The following is a 15,276-nucleotide window of genomic DNA, read 5'->3' as shown; positions in this document are numbered from 1 at the left end:
CACCAGTTGAGAAACACTGCTGTAAATGAACTCAACACTGCCCCCTGTGTGTGTTTCTCCTCCAGACCACAGCTCAGTCTTACGGTCCTACATGCTGGGCGAGGCCCTCGACAAAGACGCCCAGTCCACCATGCTGGCCTGCTTCCTGGTCTACCGCTCCATCCCCTGTCTCAGGAACACACACACACAGCTGGAGGGTAAGACACACACACACATACACACACACACACACACAGCTGGAGGGTAACACACACACACACACAGCTGGAGGGTAAGACACACACACACACAGCTGGAGGGTAACACACACACACATACACACACAGCTGGAGGGTAAGACACACACACAAAACACACAGCTGGAGGGTAACACACACACACACACACACACAGCTGGAGGTTAAGACACACACACACACACAGCTGGAGGGTAACACACACAGAAATAGTATCCTTCTTTGCCTTGTATATTTTCTTAATTTTGTCTGCTTTTTGCAAGGTATATTTTAAAAAAAATCTTTAATTGGCCAAATCTTTGCCTATACTGTATATTCAAGAAAAATATTGGTATCTGCATAATATCAGTATAGTATATATATATAGTATCGGAATCGGATCGGAAGTGGAAAAAATGTGGATCGGTGCATCCCTATCAAAAGATGTCGCCGTCGGTTTAGAACGCAAATCAGTTCTCATAAACACGGGCCATATCCAAAATGTTTTCTAGTGATGCCAATTTGGTCTTACTCTCCGAGCAAAAGCAAAAGCCGTTTGGTGTCATTTACTCTACGTTTATAAAGTTTGCAATATTTGATGGTGCAGAAAATATTCGTGAAACGTGCAATTTCATATTCATAATATGGGCCTTTTGAGACTGTAACGGCTATACAAATAAACTTGCCTTAAAGTCGAACTGAACCCGTTCGTCACGTGCATAATGAGTCTGTTTCATACTGAAAACAGTTTGTCTAAGATGACAGGTTGAGAGGCGGGTCATAGTATCATGTAGATGATTTTATTTGACAATTCTGGGGACTGGATTGGGCTTTGGCCAATCCTGGCGTGTTCCGCCTCCAAATCGAGTGGGATTCAGTGTGTTGTGGCGCTCCCCTCGGGAAGAGCCTGCTGACGCGAGGTTAGTGGCTGAGTGGAGCTCAGCGAGCCGCAGGCAGCCAGCTGCCTTCGTGTTGCCGAGCGGAGAGTGCAGCACGTCGGCCTGGAATCTCCGAAGTGCGACCCCGCCCTGACAGCCAAGCTCTCGGATGCGCGCGCCATTATCGCTGCTGTAAATACGATATCCCTGGAATGCGCGTTTTAACGAGCCAGTTACATTTCTTTGCATTCTTAGAGATTATAGTTTTTGTTTTTTGTTCATGTTTCTAACAATTGGCCAAGTTAGTAGTTAGTTTATGGGATAGGAATTCTGCCAGATGACAGGCACTAGGCGCCATTTTCTACTTCATTTGGAAGAGAAAATTATCCTGAAATGAAGATTTGATTGACAGCTGCATGTCGTGATATGATTGGTTGAAATGGGGTAGAAATTTGATAGTACTAGGTGACGTCAGCAAACTGTACATTACTGTTATCTGTGAAATCTTGAAAAATGAACTTTTGATGTGAAAAAGTGTGAAAAACTAAAGAAATTACATTTTTGTGATTGTTTTGGCATACATTATTAAATAGGTGCACTGCATACCCAGGTATTTGAACTAAAAGAAAAGAAAAGTCATTTTTGGGTTCAGCTCGACTTTAAGCGTACTGAAGGACCTCACCGCGATGCAGCAGCATGAGCTCAGTGGTTAGCACTGTTTCCTCCCAGCAAGAAGGTCCCGCGTTCGAACCCCGGTCTGTCTCAGGTCCCTTCTGTGTTGAGTTTGCATGTTTGTTGATTTTTCTTTTTTAGTCCCGCCTCTTCCTCGATTTTGATTGGTCGTTCGGAAAAAGTGACACTGATGATCAGCAGCGCTCAAGTTGAAATGTTGTCTACTTGAGGCGCCCAGAGCACTCCGCCCAAAAACACTACGATGCCAGGTGCCCAGAGCACTCGGCCCAAAAACACTAAGATGCCAGGTGCCCAGAGCACTCGGCCCAAAAACACTAAGATGCCAGGTGCGGTGCTGGGAAGAGGAGCGTTCCTAGTGCGTCCTTATCATCCACAATGAATTGCAGAAGGTCGCTGGCAGCTCAAAAAAAGCTTTCTGTGGACACGGTACCTAACAATGGAGAAAATCCATTTGGGCTCTTCTGCTCTGTGAGGAGCGACCTCAATAATATATTATCTTCTTGTCTCTGTGTGTTTTGGAGAGGAGCAGACTGGTAAAGTGTTGTCTTGTCTCTCTGTGTGTTTTGGAGAGGAGCAGCCTGGTAAAGTGTTGTCTTGTCTCTCTGTGTGTTTTGGAGAGGAGCAGCCTGGTAAAGTGTTGTTGTCTTCTTGTCTCTGTGTGTTTTGGAGAGGAGCAGACTGGTAAAGTGTTGTCTTGTCTCTCTGTGTGTTTTGGAGAGGAGCAGCCTGGTAAAGTGTTGTCGTCTTGTCTCTCTGTGTGTTTTGAGAGGAGCAGCCTGGTAAAGTGTTGTCGTCTTGTCTCTCTGTGTGTTTTGAGAGGAGCAGCCTGGTAAAGTGTTGTTGTCTTGTGTCTCTGTGTGTTTTGGAGAGGAGCAGCCTGGTAAAGTGTTGTTGTCTTGTCTCTCTGTGTGTTTTGAGAGGAGCAGCCTGGTAAAGTGTTGTTGTCTTGTCTCTCTGTGTGTTTTGGAGAGGAGCAGCCTGGTAAAGTGTTGTTGTCTTGTCTCTCTGTGTGTTTTGAAGAGGAGCAGCCTGGTAAAGTGTTGTTGTCTTGTCTCTCTGTGTGTTTTGGAGAGGAGCAGCCTGGTAAAGTGTTGTCGTCTTGTCTCTCTGTGTGTTTTGGAGAGGAGCAGCCTGGTAAAGTGTTGTTGTCTTGTGTCTCTGTGTGTTTTGGAGAGGAGCAGCCTGGTAAAGTGTTGTTGTCTTGTCTCTCTGTGTGTTTTGGAGAGGAGCAGCCTGGTAAAGTGTTGTTGTCTTGTGTCTCTGTGTGTTTTGGAGAGGAGCAGCCTGGTAAAGTGTTGTTGTCTTGTCTCTCTGTGTGTTTTGGAGAGGAGCAGCCTGGTAAAGTGTTGTTGTCTTGTCTCTCTGTGTGTTTTGAGAGGAGCAGCCTGGTAAAGTGTTGTCGTCTTGTCTCTCTGTGTGTTTTGAGAGGAGCAGCCTGGTAAAGTGTTGTCGTCTTGTCTCTCTGTGTGTTTTGAGAGGAGCAGCCTGGTAAAGTGTTGTTGTCTTGTCTCTCTGTGTGTTTTGGAGAGGAGCAGCCTGGTAAAGTGTTGTTGTCTTGTCTCTCTGTGTGTTTTGGAGAGGAGCAGCCTGGTAAAGTGTTGTCGTCTTGTCTCTCTGTGTGTTTTGAGAGGAGCAGCCTGGTAAAGTGTTGTTGTCTTGTCTCTCTGTGTGTTTTGAGAGGAGCACCCTGGTAAAGTGTTGTTGTCTTGTCTCTCTGTGTGTTTTGGAGAGGAGCAGCCTGGTAAAGTGTTGTTGTCTTGTCTCTCTGTGTGTTTTGAGAGGAGCAGCCTGGTAAAGTGTTGTTGTCTTGTCTCTCTGTGTGTTTTGGAGAGGAGCAGCCTGGTAAAGTGTTGTTGTCTTGTCTCTCTGTGTGTTTTGAGAGGAGCAGCCTGGTAAAGTGTTGTTGTCTTGTCTCTCTGTGTGTTTTGAGAGGAGCAGCCTGGTAAAGTGTTGTCGTCTTGTCTCTCTGTGTGTTTTGGAGAGGAGCAGCCTGGTAAAGTGTTGTTGTCTTGTCTCTCTGTGTGTTTTGAGAGGAGCAGCCTGGTAAAGTGTTGTTGTCTTGTGTCTCTGTGTGTTTTGAGAGGAGCAGCCTGGTAAAGTGTTGTTGTCTTGTGTGTCTGTGTGTTTTGGAGAGGAGCAGCCTGGTAAAGTGTTGTTGTCTTGTCTCTCTGTGTGTTTTGGAGAGGAGCAGCCTGGTAAAGTGTTGTTGTCTTGTGTCTCTGTGTGTTTTGAGTGTTTTGGAGAGGAGCAGCCTGGTAAAGTGTTGTTGTCTTGTCTCTCTGTGTGTTTTGAGAGGAGCAGCCTGGTAAAGTGTTGTTGTCTTGTGTCTCTGTGTGTTTTGAGAGGAGCAGCCTGGTAAAGTGTTGTTGTCTTGTCTCTCTGTGTGTTTTGGAGAGGAGCAGCCTGGTAAAGTGTTGTTGTCTTGTGTCTCTGTGTGTTTTGAGAGGAGCAGCCTGGTAAAGTGTTGTTGTCTTGTCTCTCTGTGTGTTTTGGAGAGGAGCAGCCTGGTAAAGTGTTGTTGTCTTGTCTCTCTGTGTGTTTTGGAGAGGAGCAGCCTGGTAAAGTGTTGTTGTCTTGTCTCTCTGTGTGTTTTGGTGAGGAGCAGCCTGGTAAAGTGTTGTTGTCTTGTGTCTCTGTGTGTTTTGAGAGGAGCAGCCTGGTAAAGTGTTGTTGTCTTGTCTCTCTGTGTGTTTTGGAGAGGAGCAGCCTGGTAAAGTGTTGTTGTCTTGTGTCTCTGTGTGTTTTGAGAGGAGCAGCCTGGTAAAGTGTTGTTGTCTTGTCTCTCTGTGTGTTTTGGAGAGGAGCAGCCTGGTAAAGTGTTGTTGTCTTGTCTCTCTGTGTGTTTTGAGAGGAGCAGCCTGGTAAAGTGTTGTTGTCTTGTGTCTCTGTGTGTTTTGAGAGGAGCAGCCTGGTAAAGTGTTGTTGTCTTGTCTCTCTGTGTGTTTTGGAGAGGAGCAGCCTGGTAAAGTGTTGTTGTCTTGTCTCTCTGTGTGTTTTGGAGAGGAGCAGCCTGGTAAAGTGTTGTTGTCTTGTCTCTCTGTGTGTTTTGGAGAGGAGCAGCCTGGTAAAGTGTTGTTGTCTTGTGTCTCTGTGTGTTTTGGAGAGGAGCAGCCTGGTAAAGTGTTGTTGTCTTGTGTCTCTGTGTGTTTTGAGAGGAGCAGCCTGGTAAAGTGTTGTTGTCTTGTGTGTCTGTGTGTTTTGGAGAGGAGCAGCCTGGTAAAGTGTTGTTGTCTTGTCTCTCTGTGTGTTTTGGAGAGGAGCAGCCTGGTAAAGTGTTGTTGTCTTGTGTGTCTGTGTGTTTTGGAGAGGAGCAGCCTGGTAAAGTGTTGTTGTCTTGTCTCTCTGTGTGTTTTGGAGAGGAGCAGCCTGGTAAAGTGTTGTTGTCTTGTCTCTCTGTGTGTTTTGGAGAGGAGCAGCCTGGTAAAGTGTTGTTGTCTTGTCTCTCTGTGTGTTTTGAGAGGAGCAGCCTGGTAAAGTGTTGTTGTCTTGTCTCTCTGTGTGTTTTGAGAGGAGCAGCCTGGTAAAGTGTTGTTGTCTTGTGTCTCTGTGTGTTTTGGAGAGGAGCAGCCTGGTAAAGTGTTGTTGTCTTGTCTCTCTGTGTGTTTTGGAGAGGAGCAGCCTGGTAAAGTGTTGTTGTCTTGTCTCTCTGTGTGTTTTGAGAGGAGCAGCCTGGTAAAGTGTTGTTGTCTTGTGTCTCTGTGTGTTTTGGAGAGGAGCAGCCTGGTAAAGTGTTGTTGTCTTGTGTCTCTGTGTGTTTTGGAGAGGAGCAGCCTGGTAAAGTGTTGTTGTCTTGTCTCTCTGTGTGTTTTGGAGAGGAGCAGCCTGGTAAAGTGTTGTTGTCTTGTCTCTCTGTGTGTTTTGAGAGGAGCAGCCTGGTAAAGTGTTGTTGTCTTGTGTCTCTGTGTGTTTTGGAGAGGAGCAGCCTGGTAAAGTGTTGTTGTCTTGTCTCTCTGTGTGTTTTGGAGAGGAGCAGCCTGGTAAAGTGTTGTTGTCTTGTCTCTCTGTGTGTTTTGGAGAGGAGCAGCCTGGTAAAGTGTTGTTGTCTTGTCTCTCTGTGTGTTTTGGAGAGGAGCAGCCTGGTAAAGTGTTGTTGTCTTGTCTCTCTGTGTGTTTTGGAGAGGAGCAGCCTGGTAAAGTGTTGTTGTCTTGTCTCTCTGTGTGTTTTGGAGAGGAGCAGCCTGGTAAAGTGTTGTTGTCTTGTCTCTCTGTGTGTTTTGGAGAGGAGCAGCCTGGTAAAGTGTTGTTGTCTTGTCTCTCTGTGTGTTTTGGAGAGGAGCAGCCTGGTAAAGTGTTGTCGTCTTGTCTCTCTGTGTGTTTTGGAGAGGAGCAGCCTGGTAAAGTGTTGTTGTCTTGTGTCTCTGTGTGTTTTGGAGAGGAGCAGCCTGGTAAAGTGTTGTTGTCTTGTGTCTCTGTGTGTTTTGAAGAGGAGCAGCCTGGTAAAGTGTTGTCGTCTTGTCTCTCTGTGTGTTTTGGAGAGGAGCAGCCTGGTAAAGTGTTGTCGTCTTGTCTCTCTGTGTGTTTTGGAGAGGAGCAGCCTGGTAAAGTGTTGTTGTCTTGTGTCTCTGTGTGTTTTGGAGAGGAGCAGCCTGGTAAAGTGTTGTTGTCTTGTCTCTCTGTGTGTTTTGGAGAGGAGCAGCCTGGTAAAGTGTTGTTGTCTTGTCTCTCTGTGTGTTTTGGAGAGGAGCAGCCTGGTAAAGTGTTGTTGTCTTGTCTCTCTGTGTGTTTTGAGAGGAGCAGCCTGGTAAAGTGTTGTTGTCTTGTCTCTCTGTGTGTTTTGGAGAGGAGCAGCCTGGTAAAGTGTTGTTGTCTTGTCTCTCTGTGTGTTTTGGAGAGGAGCAGCCTGGTAAAGTGTTGTTGTCTTGTGTCTCTGTGTGTTTTGGAGAGGAGCAGCCTGGTAAAGTGTTGTTGTCTTGTCTCTCTGTGTGTTTTGAGAGGAGCAGCCTGGTAAAGTGTTGTCGTCTTGTCTCTCTGTGTGTTTTGAGAGGAGCAGCCTGGTAAAGTGTTGTCGTCTTGTGTCTCTGTGTGTTTTGGAGAGGAGCAGCCTGGTAAAGTGTTGTTGTCTTGTCTCTCTGTGTGTTTTGGAGAGGAGCAGCCTGGTAAAGTGTTGTCTTGTCTCTCTGTGTGTTTTGGAGAGGAGCAGCCTGGTAAAGTGTTGTTGTCTTGTGTCTCTGTGTGTTTTGGAGAGGAGCAGCCTGGTAAAGTGTTGTTGTCTTGTGTCTCTGTGTGTTTTGAGAGGAGCAGCCTGGTAAAGTGTTGTTGTCTTGTGTCTCTGTGTGTTTTGGAGAGGAGCAGCCTGGTAAAGTGTTGTTGTCTTGTGTCTCTGTGTGTTTTGAGAGGAGCAGCCTGGTAAAGTGTTGTTGTCTTGTGTCTCTGTGTGTTTTGGAGAGGAGCAGCCTGGTAAAGTGTTGTTGTCTTGTGTCTCTGTGTGTTTTGGAGAGGAGCAGCCTGGTAAAGTGTTGTTGTCTTGTCTCTCTGTGTGTTTTGGAGAGGAGCAGCCTGGTAAAGTGTTGTTGTCTTGTGTCTCTGTGTGTTTTGAGAGGAGCAGCCTGGTAAAGTGTTGTTGTCTTGTGTCTCTGTGTGTTTTGGAGAGGAGCAGCCTGGTAAAGTGTTGTTGTCTTGTCTCTCTGTGTGTTTTGAGAGGAGCAGCCTGGTAAAGTGTTGTTGTCTTGTGTCTCTGTGTGTTTTGGAGAGGAGCAGCCTGGTAAAGTGTTGTCTTGTCTCTCTGTGTGTTTTGAAGAGGAGCAGCCTGGTAAAGTGTTGTTGTCTTGTCTCTCTGTGTGTTTTGAGAGGAGCAGCCTGGTAAAGTGTTGTTGTCTTGTGTCTCTGTGTGTTTTGAGAGGAGCAGCCTGGTAAAGTGTTGTTGTCTTGTCTCTCTGTGTGTTTTGAGAGGAGCAGCCTGGTAAAGTGTTGTTGTCTTGTGTCTCTGTGTGTTTTGGAGAGGAGCAGCCTGGTAAAGTGTTGTTGTCTTGTGTCTCTGTGTGTTTTGAAGAGGAGCAGCCTGGTAAAGTGTTGTTGTCTTGTCTCTCTGTGTGTTTTGGAGAGGAGCAGCCTGGTAAAGTGTTGTCGTCTTGTCTCTCTGTGTGTTTTGGAGAGGAGCAGCCTGGTAAAGTGTTGTCGTCTTGTCTCTCTGTGTGTTTTGGAGAGGAGCAGCCTGGTAAAGTGTTGTTGTCTTGTCTCTCTGTGTGTTTTGAAGAGGAGCAGCCTGGTAAAGTGTTGTTGTCTTGTCTCTCTGTGTGTTTTGAGAGGAGCAGCCTGGTAAAGTGTTGTTGTCTTGTGTCTCTGTGTGTTTTGAGAGGAGCAGCCTGGTAAAGTGTTGTTGTCTTGTGTCTCTGTGTGTTTTGGAGAGGAGCAGCCTGGTAAAGTGTTGTTGTCTTGTGTCTCTGTGTGTTTTGGAGAGGAGCAGCCTGGTAAAGTGTTGTTGTCTTGTCTCTCTGTGTGTTTTGAGAGGAGCAGCCTGGTAAAGTGTTGTTGTCTTGTCTCTCTGTGTGTTTTGAGAGGAGCAGCCTGGTAAAGTGTTGTTGTCTTGTCTCTCTGTGTGTTTTGGAGAGGAGCAGCCTGGTAAAGTGTTGTTGTCTTGTCTCTCTGCAGGCTGTGGGTCTTTGGGGGATGTGTTGGTGCGTTGCAGCCAGCTGGGCATTCCTCTCCGGGATCTGCTGCGACTCTACCCTGTGCTGCTGGGCTCTGCCTCTGGACCGCAGACCCTGCCCGGGCTCCCCCAGCACGCATACTGACCCCTCCCCCCACCCGAACATAGACTGGCCCCTCCCCCCACCCGAACATAGACTGGCCCCTCCCCCCACATGAACATAGACTGGCCCCTCCCCCACACCCGAACATAGACTCCCCCCCCCACCCGAACATAGACTGGCCCCTCCCCCCACCCAAACATAGACTGGCCCCTCCCCCCACATGAACATAGACTGGCCCCTCCCCCCACCTGAACATAGACTGGCCCCTCCCCCCACCCGTACATAGACTGCCCCCCCCCACCCAAACATAGACTGGCCCCTCCCCCCACCCGAACATAGACTGACCCCTCCCCCACCCACCCAAACATAGACTGGCCCCCCCTCACCCGAACATAGACTGGCCTCTCCCCCCACCAGAACATAGACTGCCCCCCCCACCCACACCCAAACATAGACTGGCCCCTCCCCCCACCCGAACATAGACTGACCCCTCCCCCATCCACCCAAACATAGACTGTCCCCCCCTCACCCGAACATGGACTGGCCCTGGGCTCCAGAGACACAGTCCGTCACCTGGCCCTCACGCCTCAGCCAATGGCACGGTCTGTTTCTGCCCACATGACGGCAGTCTCCTAATATCCCTCCTCTTGTAATTACGCCCGAGTCCTCAGACCAAACAAACTCTGGCCCTCATGTTGCCTTTACTTCCTCTTTCTGTGTCTGACCTTTGACACTTTACGAGTTCAATCGACTTTATGAGACAAATGTGGCCGCGGGATCACTGTTACGACACCGCATGATGCTCGAGCAGGAAGCTAACCGCTAAACTCCTCTGTTTAGCTTGGCTTCATTTATTTTCAGCAAAGTTCCTATACGCAGGTCTGGAAAAGGATCAAATATTCATTTGATTTTGGATAGGTTTTGGATAGTTTGGGAATTAGAAAAAAAAAGAGCCTAGAAACGTATGTTGTATAATCTTCAAAACCCTCTCGTGAGTCAAACTCGCCCGATATCAAACTGCTGTGATGATGTCACTGACTCCTTTCCCATCTTTTGCTCCTAGTTCAGGACCAGAGCTGATGTCACTGCATCGTTCTTATTGTAGATTGTATGTAAAATGTTTGTACTAAAAATATACCATTTAATAATAACGAAATAAATTAAATGCTATTTGTTGCCATTCCAAGTGAGTGATTTGTATTCCTAGCAGTGTTTGTGTTGTACGTGTGTGTGTGTGTGTGTGTGTGTGTGTGTGTGTGTGTGTGTGTGTGTGTGTGTGTGTGTGTGTGTGTGAGTGCAGTGTGTGTGGGCTGTTCCTCAGCCAACTGAACGCTCAGGGCTTCAGTACATTTCTCACATTGCTAACAAACAGCTCTGAGAACATTCCTGAGCAAATGAAAAACATTGCAACAAGCAAGCATCCCACACCCTGCACACAGAGCTGTAGGACACATCAAGCATCCCTCACCCTGCACACACAGAGCTGCAGAACACATCAAGTATCCCACACCCTGCACACACAGAGCTGCAGAACACATCAAGTATCCCACACCCTGCACACACAGAGCTGCAGAACACATCAAGTATCCCTCACCCTGCACACAGAGCTGTAGAACACATCAAGTATCCCTCACCCTGCACACAGAGCTGCAGAACACATCAAGTATCCCTCACCCTGCACACAGAGCTGCAGAACACATCAAGCATCCCTCACCCTGCACACAGAGCTGCAGAACACATCAAGCATCCCACACCCTGCACACAGAGCTGTAGAACACATCAAGCATCCCACACCCTGCACACAGAGCTGCAGAACACATCAAGTATCCCACACCCTGCACACAGAGCTGCAGAACACATCAAGTATCCCTCACCCTGCACACAGAGCTGTAGAACACATCAAGTATCCCACACCCTGCACACAGAGCTGTAGAACACATCAAGTATCCTTCACCCTGCACACAGAGCTGTAGAACACATCAAGTATCCTTCACCCTGCACACAGCTGCAGAACACATCAAGTATCCCACACCCTGCACACAGAGCTGCAGAACACATCAAGTATCCCTCACCCTGCACACAGAGCTGTAGAACACATCAAGTATCCTTCACCCTGCACACAGAGCTGTAGAACACATCAAGTATCCTTCACCCTGCACACAGCTGCAGAACACATCAAGTATCCTTCACCCTGCACACAGCTGCAGAACACATCAAGTATCCTTCACCCTGCACACAGCTGCAGAACACATCAAGCATCCCTCACCCTGCACACAGCTGCAGAACACATCAAGTATCCTTCACCCTGCACACAGAGAGCTGTAGAACACATCAAGTATCCTTCACCCTGCACACAGCTGCAGAACACATCAAGTATCCTTCACCCTGCACACAGCTGCAGAACACATCAAGCATCCCTCACCCTGCACACAGCTGCAGAACACATCAAGTATCCTTCACCCTGCACACAGAGAGCTGTAGAACACATCAAGTATCCTTCACCCTGCACACAGAGCTGCAGAACACATCAAGTATCCTTCACCCTGCACACAGAGCTGTAGAACACATCAAGTATCCTTCACCCTGCACACAGAGAGCTGTAGAACACATCAAGTATCCTTCACCCTGCACACAGAGAGCTGTAGAACACATCAAGTATCCTTCACCCTGCACACAGCTGCAGAACACATCAAGTATCCCACACCCTGCACACAGAGCTGCAGAACACATCAAGTATCCTTCACCCTGCACACAGAGCTGTAGAACACATCAAGTATCCTTCACCCTGCACACAGCTGCAGAACACATCAAGTATCCCACACCCTGCACACAGAGAGCTGTAGAACACATCAAGTATCCTTCACCCTGCACACAGAGCTGCAGAACACATCAAGCATCCTTCACCCTGCACACAGAGAGCTGCAGAACACATCAAGCATCCTTCACCCTGCACACAGAGAGCTGCAGAACACATCAAGCATCCCTCACCCTGCTGGTGTGGGCGGACACCAGATGATTTGTTGCAGCTTTTACCAGTGGAGGGAAGAGAAGCAGCATGTCATACCACAGTATATTTACTGTTCCTTTGCTCAATGACTCTCACCCCTATTTCATATCAAAGACCCTCATGCTGCATATTAGAGCCACAGACCCATATTTGATGAGTTTTTCTCAGTCCCAAAACTATTTCTATTGCTACAATAGATAACGATTGTGTCCAGACCTCCTGCATTCTCTAACTGTGTTAACATCTTGTAAATGAAACAATGCAGTTTAACAATTCAATTGAGCAGTTTGCTGGGGACCGCCTGGCACCCCCTGCAGAATCACAATCACTTTTATTGCCACAATATGCAAATTAGATGACATAGGAGGAATGTGTCTTAGTGTCATTATGCAGCGTAGCGGTCATGTCAATATTCAGAGATAAAGAAATAGGAAACATATCTAAAGGTAGGGTCCTTCCTTGGTAGCGGGGGCTTTCGGGCCTAGTTGACTGCCATTGGGAAGATGCTGTTCTTGTGGCGAGAGGTTCTGGTCTCGACAGAGTCTCTTGCCGAGCGGGAGTGTTTTGAAGAGTTTGTGTCGGGGGCGGGAGGGGGCGGCCATGATCTTAACGAGACCGATTCAGCATCCTGGCGCTGTGTGCAGGTCCTGAAGGGATGGCAGGTTGCATCCGATCACCTCAGCACAGCGGATGATGCACTGCAGTCTGTTAATGTCCTTGAGAGTGGCAGCAACGTACCATCGATTATAAAATCGTATGAATGTGACTTGTAACCTGACTGTTGTGTTCAAACTGTCTCTATGACCACACAATGCCAACCAGGTTGCACTGTGTACCTGACACAATATAATACCTTTGATATCACAACGTCTTCTTACTTAGGTAGTTATGTCTTTGCTATCTCATTGTGTATTTAGCTGGGAGATAATTAACATATCCGGTTCCCTGCAAACATCACGCTCTGTTTGTCAGTCAGCGAGTTTCTGACCAGACATTCAACACAAAGCAGCTAGCAGCCAGTCTGCTGGAGGCAGGGCCAGCAAGAGCTGGGAGGGCCCAACAGGAGCTGGGAGGGCCAGCAAGAGCTGGGAGGGCCCAACAGGAGCTGGGAGGGCCAACAGGAGGTGGGAGGGCCAACAAGAGCTGGGAGGGCCCAACAGGAGCTGGGAGGGCCAACAGGAGGTGGGAGGGCCAACAGGAGGTGGGAGGGCCAACAAGAGCTGGGAGGGCCAACAGGAGGTGGGAGGGCCCAACAGGAGCTGGGAGGGCCAACAGGAGGTGGGAGGGCCAACAGGAGGTGGGAGCAACAGGAGGTGGGACGGCCAACAGGAGGTGGGAGGGCCAACAGGAGGTGGGAGGGCCAGCAGGAGGTGGGAGGGCCAGCAGGAGGTGGGAGGGCCAGCAGGAGGTGGGAGGGCCAACAGGAGGTGGGAGGGCCAACAGGAGGTGGGAGGGCCAGCAGGAGGTGGGAGGGCCAACAGGAGGTGGGAGGGCCAACAGGAGCTGGGAAGGCCAACAGGAGGTGGGAGGGCCAGCAGGAGGTGGGAGGGCCAGCAGGAGGTGGGACGGCCAACAGGAGGTGGGAGGGCCAACAGGAGGTGGGAGGGCCAGCAGGAGGTGGGAGGGCCAGCAGGAGGTGGGAGGGCCAACAGGAGGTGGGAGGGCCAACAGGAGGTGGGAGGGCCAGCAGGAGGTGGGAGGGCCAACAGGAGGTGGCAGGGCCAACAGGAGCTGGGAAGGCCAACAGGAGGTGGGAGGGCCAGCAGGAGCTGGGAGGGCCAACAGGAGGTGGGGGGGCCAGCAGGAGGTGGGAGGGCCAACAGGAGGTGGGAGGGCCAACAGGAGGTGGGAGGGCCAGCAGGAGGTGGGACGGCCAACAGGAGGTGGGAGGGCCAGCAGGAGGTGGGAGGGCCAACAGGAGATGGGAGGGCCAACAGGAGGTGGGAGGGCCAGCAGGAGGTGGGAGGGCCAACAGGAGGTGGGAGGGCCAACAGGAGCTGGGAAGGCCAACAGGAGGTGGGAGGGCCAACAGGAGCTGGGAAGGCCAACAGGAGGTGGGAGGGCCAACAGGAGGTGGGAGGGCCAGCAGGAGGTGGGAGGGCCAACAGGAGGTGGGAGGGCCAACAGGAGGTGGGAGGGCCAACAGGAGCTGGGAAGGCCAACAGGAGGTGGGAGGGCCAACAGGAGCTGGGAAGGCCAACAGGAGGTGGGAGGGCCAACAGGAGGTGGGGGGGCCAACAGGAGGTGGGAGGGCCAACAGGAGGTGGGAGGGCCAACAGGAGGTGGGAGGGCCAACTGGAGGTGGGAGGGCATATGTGCATCAAGTCAACATCAAAGTCTGCTGCTTTTAACAGGCCTGCTCTTTCCAGTAAAGCCGAGTAAAAGGCCTGCGCTTCTTGTTTGAACTGCTTGTTGGATCTGTGCTGTTGCAGTGTCACATTCTGATTCAGTCCAGACAGTTGGTATTTAGGTCAAACTTAATGCAGGCAGTGCTTCTCTGTCATGCAAAAACCAACATAAAGTGTCTTAGTCAGGTGTTAGTCTCAATGCCAGACCCATGAGAGTTCTTACACTGTTATTGCATGCTGCAGATCTCTCTCTGGGTCTGATACACTACGTTACTGCATGCTGCAGATCTCTCTCTGGGTCTGATACACTACGTTACTGCATGCTGCAGATCTCTCTCTGGGTCTGATACACAACATTACTGCATGCTGCAGATCTCTCTCTGGGTCTGATACACTACGTTATTGCATGCTGCAGATCTCTCTCTGGGTCTGATACACTATGTTATTGCATGCTGCAGCTCTCTCTCTGGGTCTGATACACTATGTTACTGCATGCTGCAGATCTCTCTCTGGGTCTGATACACTATGTCACTGCCTGCTGCTGCAGATCTCTCTCTGGGTCTGATACACTACGTTACTGCATGCTGCAGCTCTCTCGCTGGGTATGATGCACTATGTTACTTACTGCATGCTGCAGATCTCTCTCTGGGTCTGATACACTACGTTACTGCATGCTGCAGATCTCTCTCTGGGTCTGATACACTACGTTACTGCATGCTGCAGATCTCTCTCTGGGTCTGATACACTACGTTACTGCATGCTGCAGATCTCTCTCTGGGTCTGATACACAACGTTACTGCATGCTGCAGATCTCTCTCTGGGTCTGATACACTACGTTATTGCATGCTGCAGATCTCTCTCTGGGTCTGATACACTATGTTATTGCATGCTGCAGCTCTCTCTCTGGGTCTGATACACTATGTTACTGCATGCTGCAGATCTCTCTCTGGGTCTGATACACTATGTCACTGCCTGCTGCTGCAGATCTCGCTCTGGGTCTGATACACTACGTTACTGCATGCTGCAGCTCTCTCGCTGGGTATGATGCACTATGTTACTGCATGCTGCAGAGCTCTCTCTGGGTCTGATACACTATGTTACTGCATGCTGCAGAGCTCTCTCTGGGTCTGATACACTATGTTACTGCATGCTGCAGATCTCTCTCTGGGTCTGATACACTATGTTACTGCATGCTGCAGAGCTCTCTCTGGGTCTGATACACTATGTTACTGCATGCTGCAGATCTCTCTCTGGGTCTGATACACTACGTTACTGCATGCTGCAGATCTCTCTCCGGGTCTGATACACTACGTTACTACATGCTGCAGATCTCTCTCTGGGTCTGATACACTATGTTACTGCATGCTGCAGATCTCTCTCTGGGTCTGATACACTACGTTACTGCATGCTGCAGCTCTCTCGCTGGGTATGATGCACTATGTTACT

General features: G+C 49.5%; 1 protein-coding gene across 1 annotated transcript in view; it reads left to right on the top strand.

Annotated features, from left to right (window-relative positions):
* Positions 1 to 8,764, top strand: part of anapc1 (anaphase promoting complex subunit 1) — a gene marked incomplete at its 5' end in the record, with an annotated part of 254,294 nt that extends 245,530 nt beyond the window's left edge. Inside the window, 2 exons of the mRNA XM_083650747.1 lie at positions 66 to 197; positions 8,375 to 8,764. Coding sequence (XP_083506873.1) covers positions 66 to 197; positions 8,375 to 8,517 — 275 coding nt within the window. The 3' untranslated portion in view covers positions 8,518 to 8,764. The remainder of the gene's footprint in view (positions 1 to 65; positions 198 to 8,374) is intronic.
* Between the last annotated feature and the right edge of the window lie 6,512 nt (positions 8,765 to 15,276).

Source organism: Poromitra crassiceps (assembly GCF_964638095.1).
Source record: "Poromitra crassiceps genome assembly, chromosome: 14".
NCBI lineage: Eukaryota > Metazoa > Chordata > Actinopteri > Beryciformes > Melamphaidae > Poromitra > Poromitra crassiceps.
Note: the sequence above shows the minus strand (reverse complement) of the source record. Positions and strands in the feature narration are given on the sequence as shown.